General features: G+C 42.4%; 1 protein-coding gene across 1 annotated transcript in view; it reads right to left on the bottom strand.

Annotated features, from left to right (window-relative positions):
- Nucleotides 1–18,866, bottom strand: part of CLNK (cytokine dependent hematopoietic cell linker) — a 166,329-nt gene that overhangs the window by 14,890 nt on the left and 132,573 nt on the right. The window contains exons 12-17 of the mRNA XM_058723091.1: nucleotides 18,481–18,508; nucleotides 15,548–15,566; nucleotides 12,861–12,942; nucleotides 11,260–11,300; nucleotides 4,985–5,118; nucleotides 945–1,022 (exon numbers count right to left, since the gene is read on the bottom strand). Of these exons, the coding sequence (XP_058579074.1) occupies nucleotides 945–1,022; nucleotides 4,985–5,118; nucleotides 11,260–11,300; nucleotides 12,861–12,942; nucleotides 15,548–15,566; nucleotides 18,481–18,508 (382 nt within the window). The remainder of the gene's footprint in view (nucleotides 1–944; nucleotides 1,023–4,984; nucleotides 5,119–11,259; nucleotides 11,301–12,860; nucleotides 12,943–15,547; nucleotides 15,567–18,480; nucleotides 18,509–18,866) is intronic.

Below are 18,866 nucleotides of genomic sequence, written 5' to 3'. Positions count from 1 at the left end.
TCATTTTTGTATTTCCTCATTCAACACCAAGCATTGTACTGGTTAGCAGGGGAGAGGTTTCAATGTGGCATCACTCTTGAGACCCTGTCTATCACTTTTGAGATAGTCTCACAATCAAGTAGGGCTCTCTGCCCATAGTAGAATAGTTGCTTAATAACTATTTGCTATTTGTGATGATGGTTGTGGTGGTCATTTGATCTGCTCATAAGTGTTTCAGTGCCCCTCTCCTTTTGGTCAAAAGGGGTTGTCCTTCCCCATCCTCTTGGAAGGTAGACCTGGCTGTATGAATTGCTTTGGCCAAGGAAGCGTGAGCAGAGATAAATGTTCCTTTTGAGAGAGGCTGTGGTAAGAGCCAGCATGTGACTGGTGGGAGCACACACCGAGTTGTGGTCTTCACCAGCCTGGGTCAACCCACCAACCTTTCTAGCCCAGGAACGTGAGCAAGAATTATTTTGCTGTGCTAAGCGACTGAGATCTTGGGTGGTTAGTACAGCATCACCTATTGTATCCTGACTATCACAGCATTCATGATCCTTGCACCTTTCCTGAAGACAGGAGACATAAAGATTCACCTTTATGAAGGTGTACCTTGGGCTGTACCTTGGGCAGACCTTTGGTAACGAGATGGACTTGGAAGAAAGCAGAAGGAAGCCACCTTCCATGGTGACCTCCATTTACACCCCAGCTTCCACATTTGATCTCCCAAATCAAGGGCTGCTTTTACTGTTCTCACTTAACAATAATAATGATAATAATAATAAAAACTGGACCGAAAGACATTTTGGAATGAGAGGCAGTCACGACTAATCGGTGACACAGCCGAGTCCCCCTTTTAATGACAACCTCCTGAGCACCGAGAGATACAGGCCGGTGCATCAGAGCAGTGTCAGAAGACCGTACGAGGGCAGCAGACACAGCGAGGTGGGCTTTCCAGCAGGCGTTACCTTGTTCTCCCTCCTTAATGCCTCTTCCACTGCTTGGCGACTGTGCTCTCCAACGTACCAGTTGCTTTGCTGGACATCCTGCGGTGCAGGTGAAATGACGAATAGTTTAGGGTCAAAAGGAAGTATTAATTTTAAGCAATCAATTACCTCAAGTGTACTTTCATTCCACCCGTGCCAAATCACAGTTTGATTTGTAGCAAACACGCACTACAAAAATTCCATCCCTGGATCTGGAGACGGACACAGGAAAGGTAACTACGGCTTAGGAATTACGAAACTGGCAACACAGAGTCCGTCTGCCATCAAAAGGAGCCGGAAATTTCACCCCAAGTGTTGAGGAAGGCCCTTCGGCACCACGCTCAACATGGATAAGAAATCTCTGTCTACCACCGTGTTGTGAGTCTGCACCTGCGGAAGCTGATTAAGGTTGGTGAAGCCAGTGCGGGCCTAGTCCTTGTAGAAACAGCAGGGGAGGGGTGTCTGGCTGGCTGAGTCAGTTAAGCATCCGACTCTCGATCTCCGCTCAGGTCATGGTCTCACGGTTTGTAGGATGGAGCCCTGCGTTGGGTCCCGTGCTGACTGCTCGGAGCCTCCTTGGAATCCTCTCCCCCTCTCTCTCGGCCCCTGCCCCACTCATTCTCTCCCTCCCTCTCTCTATCTCTCTCTCTCTCAACAACAAACAAAAAAAAGCTTAAAAAAGCAGGGGAAGGAAAGGAAAGGTGCAGACTGAGAGCATCTTTATAGCACTCGCTTCAAGTCACAGGTGGTAGGCCTGAGTCTGTCCGGCTTTCTCCCTGTACCATGATACATTATTGTGCCAATTGAGTTATTCTGATTGTAAAATGCACCACAACAGAAGGAAGGGAGGTCGGAGAGCTGTGCCATAGATCTGCAATTCCTGTACTGGGATCCAAGGATAATAACATCAAACAATCCCCTGCATGAGTCTAGCATCTCCAAGGCCATTCTTCATTCGTTATCCCAATCCGTCCCTGCCACAATCCTGTGTCGTAGGCGTATCTGGACGGAGCAGGCTCAGGAAGTCGGCACCTGTCACGTGGTCGGCAAGGGCCAGGTCTTTGTTGTCTCAGCGCCTCTGGTCCTCCCAGCACATACAACAATGGGTGCACCAAGCGTGCGTGGTGGGAGAGGCGTGAGCTAACTCTAGCCCAACCGTGCAACCTCATTGGTTACCACCCTCCAGTATGAGGACGTGGTCAGGCCAGCCAGATGTGTTTGCTGCTCCCTGGACATACACAGCTTCAGGGCTTGGCACGAGCCAGCCCTGCTGCCCGGAACCCCCCCTCCCCCCCTCCTTCCCCTTTCCTCTCACCCAGCCCTGCCATTCTCTTCCATCAAGTTGGGGATCAAAGTCATCTCTTATTTGAGACCCCCTTTGGAATAAGTTCCCCTACGGAGTGCCTACCGCCAGTGGGGAGTGGGTACTGGGAAGGCCCAGAGCCAGGACCAGCTCTGCTCCCCTCCTGCCAAGCCATGTGACAGGCTCCATCCAGAAAGAAAGGAGCCTGAGAGCCCCGTCTGCCTCAGAAGTGTGAGCTCCCAGCGTACAGAGAGGTCTGCTGCTTCTGGAAGGCTTGTCTGCCAGTTCAGGGGCTTAGCAGGGCTCAGTGCATTTCATCTATTCTGATTTTATTTACTTTTTCGAACTGGAAGCGCTTAGAGATTTTATGGTCTTCTTTGTCCAGGTGTGGTCATGAGTGCTGGCCGGTGAGTTTAGGTGGGACTCAAACACAGCCTTAAATAAGTCAGAAATGCCTGGGGGAGAAGCAGCCCCTTCAGTTGTCTTTTTAGACCTTTGGGTAATTCAAGAGGGATGTTTCCTTCTTGTTCTAGTATGTCCTTAATATCTCTCTGGCATTTCTAACCTCCCCAGTAACGGAAGAACCATCCTTATGCTGACAGCTACCAGCGAGTGAAGAGATCTTGCTATAATTTAATGGCTTTGTTCTGTTTGAGTTAAAAAGACTTTAAAAATGTGGCAAAATACACATAGCATCAGATTCACTATTTAAACCATTTTAACTATATAATGCAGTGACACTGAGTACATTCTCGTTGCTTTGCAACCATCACCATTGTCTCCCTGCAACACTTTGTCATCATCCCGAATTGAAGTTCTAGACAGATTAAACAGCTCCCCGTCTCCCCCCTGCCCCCTCACCTCCCAGCCCCTGGCCACGGCCATTCTACCTCATCTCTATGAATTTGCCTATTCTGCCCTCATAGCAGTGGATTTCATGGATTTATTCTCTTGTGTCTGGCTTCTTTCACTTAGCATGATGTTTTGAAGGTTCATCTATGTTGTAGCATGTATGGGAATTTCATTCTTTTTAGAACCGTTCTCTCTCTCTCTATAACTGTTATATATATATATATATATATATATATATATATATATATATGGTGGTCATTTGGATTGTTTCCACCTCTTGGCTTTTTTATGAAAAATGCCTCTGTGAACACGGGTGTACAAATATCTGTCCGAGTCCCCGCCTTCAGCTCTTTGGGGCATATATACTCAGAAGTAGAATGTTGCAATTAGTTTTAAGGTCACTTCCTCTCCATGGTACGTGACACTGGTTTTCTATTTAGAGCAGCGATACAAAGTGGAAAAAGAGTCAACTATATAAAGCATACTAATAAGTGAACATTATCATTGGTCATACACGGGTAGGTCACACATTGTAAAGGTGGATTGAAATTGTTGGCCATCACGGAAGTCCTGATCCACTGCAAGCCTCCCCCATGCGTGTGGGAGCCCAGGCTCCGGGAGGGGTGTGATTTTGGAGAGAACTCAGGGATTCCTGTGCTCCGGAAGCAGATGAGAGAGGGAAAGGAAGCCAGATACATAAAAAGGGGAAGTAACGGTAGTCTGTGCAAAAGTTTCCCAAAGTCTAACTTAAGGGTATGGGGACCTTTTGTAGAAATTAAGGTCGAAATTAATACAAGGGCCACAAAAGACCGTTAGGGTACCGTGGGGATGATAGGAATGGACCAGAGTATCTTGGATGCTCTGCTTCTGCTTCAAACCTTTTGCAAGCTCCATAGCAGGATCCCAAGCACATGGGGATGCAGGATGGAGACCCAGAAGAAGCATATCCTTCTGTGCCTCGTAAGTGAAAGCCTTTAGTAAGTAATGTTACCAGGTAATTGAGGGAAAGGCATGGAAGCTACAAAGAACGTTTTGACGCCCCGCTTTCCACGTAGTAAATGTTAAGTGCAGTGTGGTCCAAGAAGATCATAGGGGTGGGGAATATTTTAGAAAGAGACCAGGAAATAGATGAAGGACTAATGAGAGTACATCTATTATCTCTTAGCATCATATTTCCCTGCTCTGCGTCTCCTCTGGGCACGGACCATATCCTCTAGCATATTGTGTGGCATATAATAAGTGCTCAAAAAATAGTTGTTGGACTGTTCAAATGAAATGAGTATATGACATGTGGGTTTTTTATTGGAAAAAGAATTGCAGGTGTGCCTGGGTGGCTCCATCAGTTAGGCATCCGACTCTTGATTTCAGCTGAGGTCATGATCTTACAGTTCGTGAGTTCAAGCCCCACATCAGGATCTGTGCTGACAAATACAGAGCCTGCTTGGGATTCTCTGTCTCCCTTTCTCTCTGTCTCTCCCCTGCCACACACACTCTGTCTCTCTCAAAATAAATAAACATTAAAAAAAAAAAAAAGAAAAAGGGTTGTAGCATATAAATCCCTGTTAGTCCTGAAAGATTATTGAACAGTTAGTAAGTATAAAACACAGTGCTAGATATCTCTTTTTTTTGAGTAATAAAAGAAAAAGCCACTTTGAGAATCAGAGAGTGTGCAAATTAAAGACTGGTAAAAGAGCAATATGAAATATTATTAGCCCGTAGAAAATATTAAAAGCCAGTAATATGTAGCCAGAAGGGGAAACAAATTAAAGCTGGTCATGATGATCTCCTTCTAGGTATTGTTCAATAAAGCTCTCTTTAGATGCTTAGGTTTATCTAGAAAGGCACTGCAGAGAAGTATCTGTTTTACCTTTTCATCAGAACTTGTGGGGAAAGGTTTTCTCCAGCCTGTGTTTTTATAGTGCGGCAAAGTTTCCTGAGGGCCATAGCGGGCTGGAGACTGACATCTCTGGGGAGGATGGAACTGGGTGCTGTGTTTATTATCTGAAAAGGAAATTCACACACAAATATGATTTTGTTATCGTCTCACGCTGCCTCCTTCCAACCAGGAGCTGGAACTCATCACTCCTTCCTGTGCCTGGGGCCACCTTGTTGGTCTACGCCACTGTCCTCTCACTCCAGAGGGTGATCTCCTCTGGACTGTTCTCTTGCTTCAGTTCTCTTGCCCCTTTCTCTCTAGGGCATCTGGAACAATCTTTTTTAAAAAAATTTTATTAGTTTATTTATTATTATTATTGTTTTGAGAGAGAGAGGAAGTGAGCAGGGGAGGGCAGAGAAAGAGACTGAGAGAGAATTCCAAGCAAGATCCACACTGTCAGCACAGAGCCCGATGAGGGGCTCCAACCCATGTACCATGAGATCATGACCCGAGCCGAAATCAAGAGTTGGACGCTTAAATGACTGAGCCACCCAGGTGCTCCACATTTGGAGTAATCTTAAAAAAAAAAAAATGTAATTCTGACTTTGCTACTCCTCCTGGCAAAAATGCTTACATGCTTTCCTTTACACCTGAAATAAATTCCAAATGTTTTACTTCTGTCAATAAGGCCTGAATAATCTTATCTACCCATCCATCCATCCCACATTGTCTACTCTGTTCTGGTCATAACGAATTCTGTTCAGTTTCTGAAACAAGCCAAGCTTGTTCTCAACTTGGAAAATGGTATTTTTTTTAAACATGAAGGAATGACTTTTTATTTTATTGGAATATCACTTTTTTAACCTAAAAGAATGACTAACAGATAAAATATGGTTATTCAGACTTAGGCATTTGGTAGGTATTTTATTAGAAAATGAACCAAGGGAGGCTGTCACTTTGTGGAAAACAACTGGCAGTACTTGCTGCCAATTATAAAATTAGACTTTCCTAGTGAAAACTGGAATTTGGAAACACTTGTATCTACCACTGTTGTATAACACCATACACAACAGTTAGACCTGTCTGATGAGACTGGTGGTGTTACTTGCAAATGTGATTTAATAAACTATTATGTAATAAAATGTGTTAACATTGGAAAGATCTGCTCAGGTCTGAGAATCATTTTCTAAGTGACCAATGCACAATGCTACAAAATCATGCCTGGATAGAAGATTCTTTAAAAGAGCAAGGTAGACCAATGGATTTTAAAGTAACCATACAAAAAGTTCACTGAAAGGGTTTAGATTTCATGTGGTACCTAAGTTTTAAGATACTACCACTTGTCAAGGTTTAATGTGGTATTTCCTCCTTATACATCAATGAAAATAATATATTTTCACTGCATGGCATTCCCATAAACACTAATAAAAGATGAAATCAGAGCCACAAGGAAGGAGTTAAGCATTAGGAGAAATACTAAGCAAAGGTATTTGTAAATACGTTAGTAACTTTAAGCAAGGATTAACTGTATAAAAATCATAAAGCCTTGAGAATATGAAAACAAGATGAAATGGAATAGTGGACAGCAATAATATAACATGGAAGAAAGGTGATTGGTGTGAAGCAGAATTATAAGCTGTATAGTCTTAATTCAGTCTACAAAATATAACTAAAGTTATAGTTCTGGTTAGTAGCTGAATAAGAACTTTGAAAAAGTGGGATACTTTTGACAGTACATTTTTGAAACAAAATACTAGATATAATGTCAGCAAATATTTACATGCCAGTTACTGTAACATTTAGGTTATATGTGTATTTATTCTGCTTCTTGTCATCAAAAAGCTGAATTTTTCTCTAAGTTTATGAAGAAGAACAGAATACTTCTGGAGCATTTTATGTCCTATTTTAATGGTTCCAAGGATTGTGGCTTTTAATGTTAAGACCAAGAATGTTTGCTATAGGGAATTAGGTGTACAAAAATGTTTGTTGAAAAATGTTTGATCACTTAATATTTAAATTATATTCATCATAGTAAGTTAATTTCACCCACCAATTTATGACCTTAAAAATAGGAATCATGCTACAGACATCTCTGATTTTCAAATTTTGTAAGTAACAAATTTGAACTTCCAAATAGTGCAGAATCCATACCATTAGAATTAGGGCATTCTGAGTTTCTTGTATTGCTTGGGAAAAGGATATGAACTTCAGATTTTGAAAATCCAAACATTCTTTTATTTAAAATGTTAAAGGTCACCTTGGAAGAGTAGAATTGGAATGTGTGACTTCCAAAGGAGAGAAAGGGAGGGGAATTAAGAGATGAACCCACTCTCTGGCAAGAAAAGAAACAGTCAAAAAGAGTAGGGCAAATAGAAGGCACAAAATAATATAAAAACCGATCTAAAAGATTAGTAATCACAATAAATATCAAAAGTGTAAACAAAGCATTTATAAATTAGATGCAGAATGGTTTAAAAATTCCAGTAATGTACAGTTATATATGACAGCAGTCACTAATGAGATGGAAACTGTATGCCAGGCAAATCCTAACCAAGAGAAAGCTAAAAGTGCTATTGTAATGTTTAAAAAGTGCTTTTAAAACTTTATTTTAACCTATAGTGAAGCAATAGAGACTTATTACTGAAATGGCCGTGACTGGCTTTCCAACATGGATCAAAATAGTAAGAACATACTTGAGAAAAGAAAATAACCATTCTCAGCATTTTCTATCGCTTGGTGTGTGTAGTTTACATAATAGTATTGAGTGATTATAAATTTTTCATTATACTGTGGCAACGGATTTATTATATTTCAACTCTGAGTGCCTTGCTTGAATATTTAAAGAGTCCTACTTGAAAAAGAGTGTTTGGAAATAGCTATATGCATTTGTAGTCTATGCAGAGAATGAGCTAAATAAAACAAAACAACAAACAGAACAACTTTGCCTTTGCCGTTTTCCCCTGAAGGCCCTTTGGATCTTTGTTTAATGAGTGAATGCAATTCTGAGCGTAGAATCCAGGGCAACGATTTAACTCATTTTGTTCTAAAATAATGGCAGCTAATCTTTGGATATTATACATGTATTATTATATACCATTATATATATTATATATAATATATTACATATTATATATACATATATAATATACACATTAATACATATATAATATACATTATTATACATATTATATTATTATAATATACCTATTAATAATAATAACAATATTAATATATTATATATATACACACATACACATATATGTATATATGTACACATACATACATATACATATGTACATACATATACGTACATTATATATTTTCACATAAAACTGCATTTGAGTTTTATAGCCCCACGAAATAGGGCTCGCCTATTTGGAGAACAGAGGGTCACATTAATGAACAGATGACACAGAGTAAATAGAACTTTGGGGAGGACACTATGTAGGTGGCCAATAAAATTTGAGGCAGTGTAGCCTCATAAGCATGGGTTGTAGAATCACACTGTTACCAATAATACTAACATTTCAAAATTCTTCTGTATATAAAACTGTTAGCACAGTGTCTGACCTGTACTGGTCACTCAAAATAAATAACACAAGCTACTGCTTATTGAATCAGTCACCAGTGGCCGATGATTTCATCAATTGCACCTATGTAATGAAGCCTCTAAAAAGTCCCAAAGGATGCAGTTCAGAGAGCTTCTGGGTTGGTGATCCAGAACAGTTCCATGTGCCATCATACAGTGCCCCAAACTCCATGAAGACAGAAGCTCCTTTGTTCAGGACAATGCCCTATGAAACTCTTCTATCTGGCTGTGGCCTATTTGTATACTTTTATAATAAACTGGTAATCCAGCAAGTACAATGTTGCTGAGAGTTCTGTGAACCACTCTAGCAAATTAATTGAACCTAGGGAAGGGTTTGTTGGAACCTTGGCTCTATAGCTGGTTGGTCAGAATGGCCATATGATTGGCTGACACAGGCTTGTGGCGGGGGAGGGGTGCAATCTTGCGGGATTGAACGCTTAACATGTGGAATCTATGGACTCCATGTAGTGTCAGAAGAGAGTTGAACTGTAGATCACCCAACTGTAGACACCCAACCTGTAGGTGTCAGGAATCGTCCAGTGGTGTGGAATCCCCCATTTTGGAATTGTTGGGTGCAGAATTATCAGACTCCTAATAGCTTAGCTTGAAATCACTTATCAGAGAATTGAGCCAAGTCTGTTTATCAAGGAGTAGCTGAACTATTAAGAATAAGTATTTCCCAAATTCCTTTCTCATTTATGAAATAAGGATGATAATGTCTACAGTGATGGAGGTCTAGATTTCACTTATTCTACATGAAGAGTGCTATGTCCCTTGGCTGAGGCACTCAAATTAAGACCAGTAAGCTTCATAGAACCCTCTAGACTGAAAACATGAGTGCCGGGATTGTGTGGTTCTGAGTGCAGCTAATTTCTCCTGAGCCCTGGTGATCCAGAAATGACTTTTCACTCAGTAGAATGAACACCTGCCCAGTAAACTGATGCAGGAGCATCGCAGGTGCAAAAGTACTGGTTAGCTGAAGGGCAGAGCTGTCTCTGTTCTGTATTCATAGGGCCCAGCCCAATTTTGTGTATAAACCATGTGCTTCATGGATGTTTGATGACTGAAAGAGGAATTGATGGTGTTTTAAGGCTCTGGAGGCCCCAACATTCTCCTCGTCCATTCTGGGCTGCTTCCTTAAGCAACTGTTTCTCTAACATGAGTGGAGGACAGTTTGCAAGATCCCAGTATAGATGAAATACATCCAGTCCTGGGATGCTTGACTGGACCCATGTCTGTGAAGGCCATCCACATCCACATCACTAACACTGCTATTCCACTCTTATATCACTCTTCATTTTCCATCTGTGCATGATTTTGTCTTTCAAATGAAGACTGGAATTCTCTCTAAGCTTGATTCTGCTTCCTATCCCTGCAGCATATCTTCACAATCCTGATCTAGCTCTGGCCTCCAGGACAACTGTTTTTGTCATTTTGTCCCCTCATTCTTGGGGATTGAGCCTGTCCCATTAATCGCAGCTACTTTGGACTGCCTTCCTTTAAAAAAAGGAAGGAGGGCACTTGTTGGAATGAGCACTGGCTGTGGCATGTAAGCAGTGAATCATGGGAATCTACCCTCAAAACTAAGAGCACACTGTATACACTGTATGTTACCTAGCTTGACAATAAATTATGTTAAGAAAAAAAGAAAAGGGAAGTCTCTTCCCTTGGGAGACTTGTATTAGCAAGAGGCACATCAGGGGAAATAAGCTTTCCAGATTGGCTTTCCAATCTAAGGCCCAGACAGTATAAGGCAGAAGATGAGTAAGGACATGATAGAGGTGAGGGAGGAAACTCCTAGGTCTAATGGGTCAGTTGGGTAGGGCATCCCTGGAGAAGGAAGGATATTAAGGTGTGTCACTTGCCTACTATGTGTCACATGACTGGTGTGTGTGGATAATCCTGTGAGTTAATATTATTGTTATGCATGGGGGAGGGGGAGGATCTAAGAATGAACTTGCTCAAGATGATGTTATTGCAGGGAGGGAGGCAGAATGGGGACTCAGGTCATTGGAACCCTCTGTCATTCTACTCTATCTCAAGGGGAATCTGCTTTCTCCAGCTCTAAGCCCTCTTGTGGCTCAACAGAAAGAGAGTGCAGAATTAGACCTGAACACAGAATCTCCATAGCATATGGCTTGAAGAAAGAAATGCAAAAAAACACACTAGATTTGTTTGAACAAAATAACACTAACGATATCAAAACCCACCACCAGTAGGAATACAACACTATATTCATATGTTGCTGTAGACATCTCTGCAGACAGGCATCCTGTTGAGTTTTATCTTTACAACCAGTAAGAGAAGTCAGTTTGATGTTCTTAATTTGACAGACTTAAGATAAATCTATTGTGTCTCACCCAAAGAATTGGCAAAAACTAAAAGTTTGTCAAAAACAACCGTTGGAGATGATGGGGAATGAGGAGGACTCATAAGCTGTTGGTGACGCCAATGTCTACTTTGGAAAATGCATCTAGAATTTTTTGGATTTAATTATGGACAAAAATTGTTATATTGACCTAACGGAATACTATCTATCAGTGAAAATGAGCTAATTACACCTACAGACATCAGCTCAACGACGGTGAGTCTCACAAAAGCAAAGTCACAGTGCCGGAACATCGTAGTGTGATGGCTTACCTGTTTGTTTCATAATTCTTGCATAAGGCGCTCTTACCTCTGTTTTGTGCACTTTGGTTTTTCATCACGAGTGGTGAGCTAAAGGAAACGTTAGAATTGACAGCATGTTAGTGTTTCCCATGGTGGGTAAAATTCCACGCAAAGGCAAGGCCAGTCACAATGGACTAAGTCACGTTTACAAAGCACTTTATATTTCACCGGCTGTGCTACATGAGTTTCTGTTTTGTAAGGTAATAGGAGGCTGGCTCTTTCTCTCTTTTCTCAAGACAGGCAACAGATATGGAACAAATTGACCCATACAAGTTCTTTCCATTGTATTTCAACGAGCACATATCATGATTCTTTGCTTTTGGGAGCTGTGAATTCAGACTTTCCTTGTAACTACGGTCACTCTAGAAAATGATAGGTTGGAGCTAATAGTCTACAGAAATTGTTTACCAGTTGAAGAAGAGTGAGCCATAGCAAGCAAGAGGAGAATAGAAATTATTTTGTTCCTTCTTGAAATGTGAGCTAAGTGAGAAAACTGTGGATTATTATAAGGAAATCTGTAAGAGAAAGAGGATTATAAAAATGTAATAAAAGACGATTAAAACAACAATATGCAAGAGAAGGAAAGGGGGTAATGGGGATGGAGATCATGCCCCTGATATGCAGGCCTGGCAATGGCAATGAGAGTTGACATTCGTTGGGCACTTGCAACAGGTCTGGGAAAAGTCAGCATTCATGGACTGCATTCTCAGAATCAAGCCATTATAGGAAGCAGGGACTACTGGAAAGTGTTTGGGTTTTGAAGCTGGACTTGACTTTAGTGGTAAGGAGCTCCACCTCTCTGAGTTTCATTTATTGCCTCTGGGGAGTGGGTCAGAACTATCTCTTAAATTCAGTGTGGCTTCAAACTGGGATCTGCTGGATGAAGAGGGGTTTTCCAAGTAGCGAGAGGGTGGAAAGAGGGAAGAAGTGGTATAGACAGGGGAATAGCACGTGCAAATGTCCTGTATTAAGTGACAACAAGGATTGAGATGGTGGGAGGCTGGCATGAACTGAGGCTGGGGCCACCCGGCCAGTCTGGGATCATGGAGGAACTTAGAAGCAGTTATTTTGGAGGCCCTGGAGTTTGTTTTACTGAAGCCACCACTAATTTACAGTTACAGTGACCTTGGGCAGTGAATCACTGGCCTGAGTCTTCGCTTCAGTTGGGACAGCAATTGTCACAATAACCTGATCAGGCAAGTGTTAAATCAGATAATGGCATTTTCAACGCCCAAACCATCTATAAAGGTTTGTTCAAAAGTAGCTGTAAGTTTATGTGTGGTCATCAACTGGGTATAATTAGAAATGGCCAATTTTTTCCCCAGATTGTTTTGCATCCGTTCAGTTAATCCTGTCTAGTTAACATCCAAGCCTTCAAATCTCCCAAACTTCTCTAACAATGAATCACTTACAAATTGCAGGAAGCATAGTGCCATTTGCTTCCATAATGGCTGTGACTTGCAGGTTTCCCTTGGGGCCATCGCTGGGCTTCATTAGCAAAGACCAAAGAATCCCCATGTCTCAGGATACCTTGGTGAGTCATTACCCAGGACGACACCTGGCCTGACCGCCACACTGAAGCCCAACAAGGAATTCCTGGCTCCTTACCTGGTGATGGCAAGAGGAGTCTCTTGAGTACTTTGATTTTGTGACAGGTGAATCGATTCAGGCTTCATCTGGCAATGAGGGACTGCATAAAGAAGTCACATGATGTAGTCAGGTTGTAAAAGGAAAATGATTGGGGACCTACTGGAACTTCTGTAATTTTATCTGAGTGATCTCTGATTAGTAGGAGCGGGCTGTCGGTGGTCAACAGAAACTATAACTTAACATATTCTGTAACACCCCTGGCTCCTGGGAGTGGCTTCTCCCTGAAGGTATAAAAACTTAGTGAATATTCAAATATCAAGATTACTGAATTTGGAATTCATCACTGAGCTTCCCGAAACACAGAATATTACATCGGGAGGTATTTGGTATTGGAAGGGCTTGACGTAGAAGTGAACTGAAGTTGAATTCTGCATTCAAATGAAAACTTACATGGGAACATAAATCACGAAGTTAAACCTAAGAACTGTCCTGAGCAATGTAGGCTAGGGGGTGGCCCAGTGCTGGCCCGAGCACTCCTGAATCCCCTCACCTCTTGTGTGAAAGGGCAGGAGGAGCTCCCAGAATTCTGATGTAGACCAGTAGTTCCTACCCGGCAACCAGCAGGAATATGTTTTTGTAATTTTTCTCCTTTGATCTTTCCGTTTTGAGAAGTTCTGCCAGCCATAAGGAACTGGAGTTCTTTAGGAATTACATATGCCGTGGGTGTTCCCACTATTTATTTCCTTTTCATCATGAATAGATTTTAACCAGCCATCCAGAATCACTGAGGGCATGTAATAATACTAGGAGGTGAAAGGCCATAAAACACTCTCCCAGGGGCTGTCCTGAGCAATAAAGTTAAGGAAGCATATCAACACTGATGTGTCTTAATTCTGGTCGTTGCTCTGTGTTTAGTCCAAGGTCGGTCACAGACTGGACACCTCTGGTTGAAGGTCTGTGATTACTTGCAATGTTACGGGGGTCGATGACTGGTCTACTAGTCACCCATCCCATAAAATCCTTTCATGGCAATGTCATCAGCAGCCCTCCAGAGCACATGCCCCTCATGAGCTGAACAACGTGACATCATTGCTCCCCATGAGCTGAATGACGTGACCTCACTGCACTGATAATCATGGAAGTCCAAGGCAACAATATCGAACATTTTAATGTGAGGGTGTTGAGCTTTAGTGTGGAAAGCAGCACAGTTTCCTGTAGTTCTTAACATTATTTAGAATCACCAACCAACTCCCATTCCTCCGTCAGGGACCCTTGGGAATCTACAGAGCCTAGTTAGGCCTTGCTCGAAACTAACTCCTTTGGCATAAAGAAAAGCATCCTTGAGACCCACAGAGGCAACATGACGTGGCCCAAACCACACAGTGAGTTGGTGGCAGCCTCTGAAATCCTAACCCAGTGTTGCTTTGTGGAACTATGCTGCCTGTCTTCAGTCTTTGGCCATGGCTCAGGCCCTTCGGCTTTGGACGTAGTTCATCATTCAAAGTGAATGGTGAATGGTATTTAAAAGGTGAGCATGAGGGGCGCCTGGGTGGCTCAGCTGGTTGAGCATCTGACTTCAGCTCAGGTCATGATCTCATACTCGGTGAGTTCAAGCTCCGCGTCGGGCTCTGTGCTGACAGCTCAGAGTCTGGAGCCCGCTTCAGATTCTGTCTCCCCCTCTCTCTGCTCCAACCCCGTTCATGCTCTGTCTCTGTCTCAAAAATAAATAAAATCATTAAAAAAAATTAAAAAAAAAAGAAAGAAAGAAATAACACTATCCTTGGGGTACCTGGATGGCTCAGTCGGTTAAGCATCCAACTTTGGCTCAGGTCATGACCTCATGGTTCATGGATTCGAGCCCCGCATGGCTGGAGCCTGCTTCAGGTTCTGTGTCTCCCTCTCTCTGTTCCCCTCCCCTGCTCACACTTTGTCTCTCTCTCTCTCTCTCAAAAATAAATAAACATTAAAAAATTAAAAAAAATAAAAGGTGAGCGTGAACTTACTACTGCTTAGTATCTTGCCAGCTACCGAGTGAGTGTTAGATTGTGTTGCACAATGGCACCAACGATGTGCACACTTGTATGTGCACGTGCGTTCCAATGAGGGCATGCGTGTGTGTGTAAGGGTGACATCAAAGCTGCAGAGACTAAGAGCTTCCATGGAGCAGTGAGTGGGCCGGTCACGTCTTTCTAAAGTGGCAGGGGCTGGGGTGCCTGGGTGGCTCAGTCGGTTAAGTGTCTGACTCTTGGTTCCTGCTGAGGTCATGATCTCGTGGTTCGTGGGTTCGAGTCCTGTGTCTCTGCGCTGGTAGCGTGGAGCCTGCTTGGGATTCTGTCTCCCTCTCTCCCTGCCCTTCCACTGCTCACTATCTCTTTCTCTCAAAAATAAGTACATAAACATTAAAAAAATAATAATAAAGTGGCAGGGGCTGACAGGGTGCCTCCTTCTTGTCAGTTGCCTGTGGCAGGAGAAGGACCTTTAGCTCACCCCCTCCCCCAATTTAAATCACCTTGTTTCAACCAGAGGGCTCTTGGGTAGGTAGGAGATCCTCAGCACAACTGGATCACACCATCACGCACACACGCTGGGGTTCATCCATCCCAGGCTCGGAAACAAGCCTTTTGAAAACTGACTAATGCTATAAATCTGGAAATGGAACTTAACCTAATGATATCAGGGTATGAAAACAAATGTAAACAGCTCACCTCTCTCTGTTCCGAGGACCTGGATTGAATAAAAAGAAAATGATAGTGTTGAGTGACTCTTGGTGATGGAGAATTTTACATCAAACTGTGTGTTTTGGAGCAATTGCTTAGTAGAATTTGGGCAACATTTTTGTTATAAGGATAGATTTTTTTTTAAAGCCTCTAAATAATTCTCCAAAAGACTAGGCAAAAATCAAAATGTTATGCTCTCTGTGTGATACAAGAGGCAAATAAATATGCAATCTGCTGATGAGACCGTAAATTGCTTTGACTCTAATGAAAGCAATTGAACCATTGTTGTCAAGAACGTTAGGAATGCTCTCACTCTCATCCCAACAATTCCACGGATGACACTTTGCTCCTAAGAAGACACCTGAAATCTGGGCCAAGTTCCGTGCACAAAGATGTCCAGTGAACCATTGCTTACAGGGTCAAAACCCTGGAAACAATCTACACGCCCACCGAAGTGAGAACCGTTAAGTAAAGTTTGGTGAATACTCACTTATTATATATGCATTTTATATATATTATATATTTATATATATTGCAATATATATATATATGCATTGCAAGTATTTAAGTAAACTATGAAATAGGATTATACTGTAAGTATATCTCCACTTTACATGGAAAGTTCAGGCTAGAAACTGGGCTTATGATGTATCTACATGCAGGTGTGTGTGCGTGTGTGTGTGTGTGTGTGTGTGAGCTGACCTTGGATTCCAGGTCTTCTGACTCACATTGGCTTCACAGACAAGAAGGCTTTAGCAACAAATAGCTTAGAGAGGCCCCGAATGTCTTGTCTGAGACTAGGCAACAGACATGCTCTTTTGCTTCGAAGACCTCGGGGTCCCCTTGGGTTCTGGAAAGAGGACATACTTTCACCACGGGCAGCAAATCAAGGCAAATCTCTAGGCTAAGTGAAAAGGGTAGTGAATCCATTCTAACGAGTGGTTTGAAAGTCTCCCACTGAGTCTTCCCCAGGACTTTGGAACTGGCAGCTCAAAGTGCTCTGGAGGCTGTTGTTCTCAGGCCTGTCAAAGTTGCTGAGGGAGCAGAGCTGTAAACACGGCTCAGAAGCCATCCATCTGGGACAGCAGGTGACTTTTAAAATTGAGATCCAGCCAACTTTTTGCTTGAGGGCTCTGGAGTTACAATCAGATATAATTAGAAAAGTGGGGTAAAACCTCTAGTTTCTGTACCTTAACTTTTGTTAGGAAATGAGCATGTTAACTTAAAAAGTGATACCTCCTTATTTCCCTCCCCTCACCTGCCTTTCCTTCTTTCTTTCCTTCCTCCTCCTCCTCCTCCTTTTTTTTTTTTTTTTTTTAACTACTTTAGCTAAGAGGTATGTCTGCATTTCTTAAGGCAGAGAGTCATAGTGTGGGGATTAGATCTGGACTTTCAGGGGCTGGTCCCGTCTTCTGCCTGCTGTGGGGTGGCTTTTGTGGTGGAGAAATGGTCTTGACCCTCAGCCCAGACAATGGGGAAGTGTCTTGGCAAAAGATGAGGAGGAAGAATGTGTTTTTCCACTAGGCCTTGTTGTTCTTTAGATGATATCCACTTCTAGCAGAATGCCAACCAAAGTTGCAAAGAAAATCAAACTATCCTGCATGACCCCTGCTGTCTAAAGCTGACCTCTCCACTTCCTCCTGGCTTGTTAGTGATTGGAAGGCCTATTGTCCTCACAGGCTGACCAATGAGTTATGGACTCTAGGTCATTTTGGGTGGCAGCCATCTGCTACTTGTGATGCATGAAGTAGACCCACAGGAAGAAAGGGGTGGAGTCGGAGAGTGCCCAGGGGCAGAGTGCCATACCACTTGGGAAAATCCAACAACTCCCAGAACAGGGGGAGCCGGATGGAGTCCTGATTGGAACTAGGGCTGTCCTTCTCTTTCAGCAGTTATGTGCTGTCTTCCTTGCCAGGATTATCTTACGGATGAGAGGCGGTAAGTGTCTTGGTGAGTGACAAGTGAGAAGTGCGACTTTTGATTCTAGCATTCTCATAAAGCCAAATAAGAAAAGACACAAGGACAGACAGAACAAAAGAAAGAAAATAAATTAACCTCTGCAGTCTAGATATAAGAGCATAGGTCAAACACTAAGACAAGGACCATGTTCCTCAGGAAGCCAGTGAGAATGAGGTGAGACCACTGTGATTGCTGGACAGAGACTTCCCATCAGTCATGGTGGACCCATCCCTTGTTAGGGAACTTCCTAGTTGGGGGTTAGGGAAGTGAGTGTGGAGGGGCTCAAAGGCAGCTCCATGTTACCTGACTTTCATGCCATTTACTGAGCCTCTACTGTTCACCTGGTCATTTATGCCCTTGCTTTGACCTGCTTTAGCTTTTTGACAACAACTTTGTCAAGAAGGGTAACCATCTCTATTTTGTGGCTAAGAAAACAGAAAGAGGGGTGGGGTTGTGTGTGTGTGTGGGACTTGCCCAAGGCCACAAAAGTGGTATGTGACACAGCCGTATTCAAACCCAGGTCTGTGTGGGTCTGTATCTCATATATATGTGTATGTATGTATATATATATATATATATATTTTTTTTTTTTGTACCAGGCCATCCTGTCTTTCCTGTGAAGAGCAAATGGTGACGTATAGTACAATTTCCAACATCTTATTTCTATAAAGCTGGACACTGGAAGCCTTTGATGGAGGCTTTATGTCTTCCATGGAAACTGGGATGCTCTTGTCTTCATGGTACCAGTGAACACTGGTCTATTCAGGTAGCATAATAGGACCTTGGTCTCAGATCTGGATCTTAACTTGTTTTAGTTTTCTCACCTTCAACGTAGGGATCATAATACATCTTGAGCATAGCTATTATGAAAATGAAGTGATAAAGTCTCCGAATCAAATAGTATCTTGCCCGTCACAGACGTTAAAGCACAGAAATTCCCTTTTTTGAATCTCAGGACTTACCTCATGCAAGTCCTTTAAGCTTATCTGTCTGCAAGGAAGAGAAATACGGTGTTACATAAAATACAGTTCATAATGGTCCAGATAAAATCATTCTGAGCCCTTAAAAACCTTTGACTGCACTTTCATTGCCAAATTAACAGCCCATGGTCCAGTGCGATATTCATCACTGTTCTGTAAAGCAACCGTCAGGTTATTTTTCTCATAATTTTCTAAGCAACAAAAGAAGTTATGAGGCAATATGAAAGGTGGTGACAGAAAGGACACCAATAAGCAAGCTTCTTATTTTCGAAGAATTTAAATAACGTCCCCATTTCTCCTGACATTTGGTTTTTCGTGTCGAGTTTCATTAGCACAGTCAGACCTGCTATTATTACCTTGATTGCAAA

The sequence above is a fragment of the Neofelis nebulosa genome, chromosome 3, assembly GCF_028018385.1.
Source record: "Neofelis nebulosa isolate mNeoNeb1 chromosome 3, mNeoNeb1.pri, whole genome shotgun sequence".
NCBI lineage: Eukaryota > Metazoa > Chordata > Mammalia > Carnivora > Felidae > Neofelis > Neofelis nebulosa.
The sequence above is the reverse complement of the archived record's forward strand: the minus strand, read 5'-3'. Positions and strand labels throughout refer to the sequence as shown.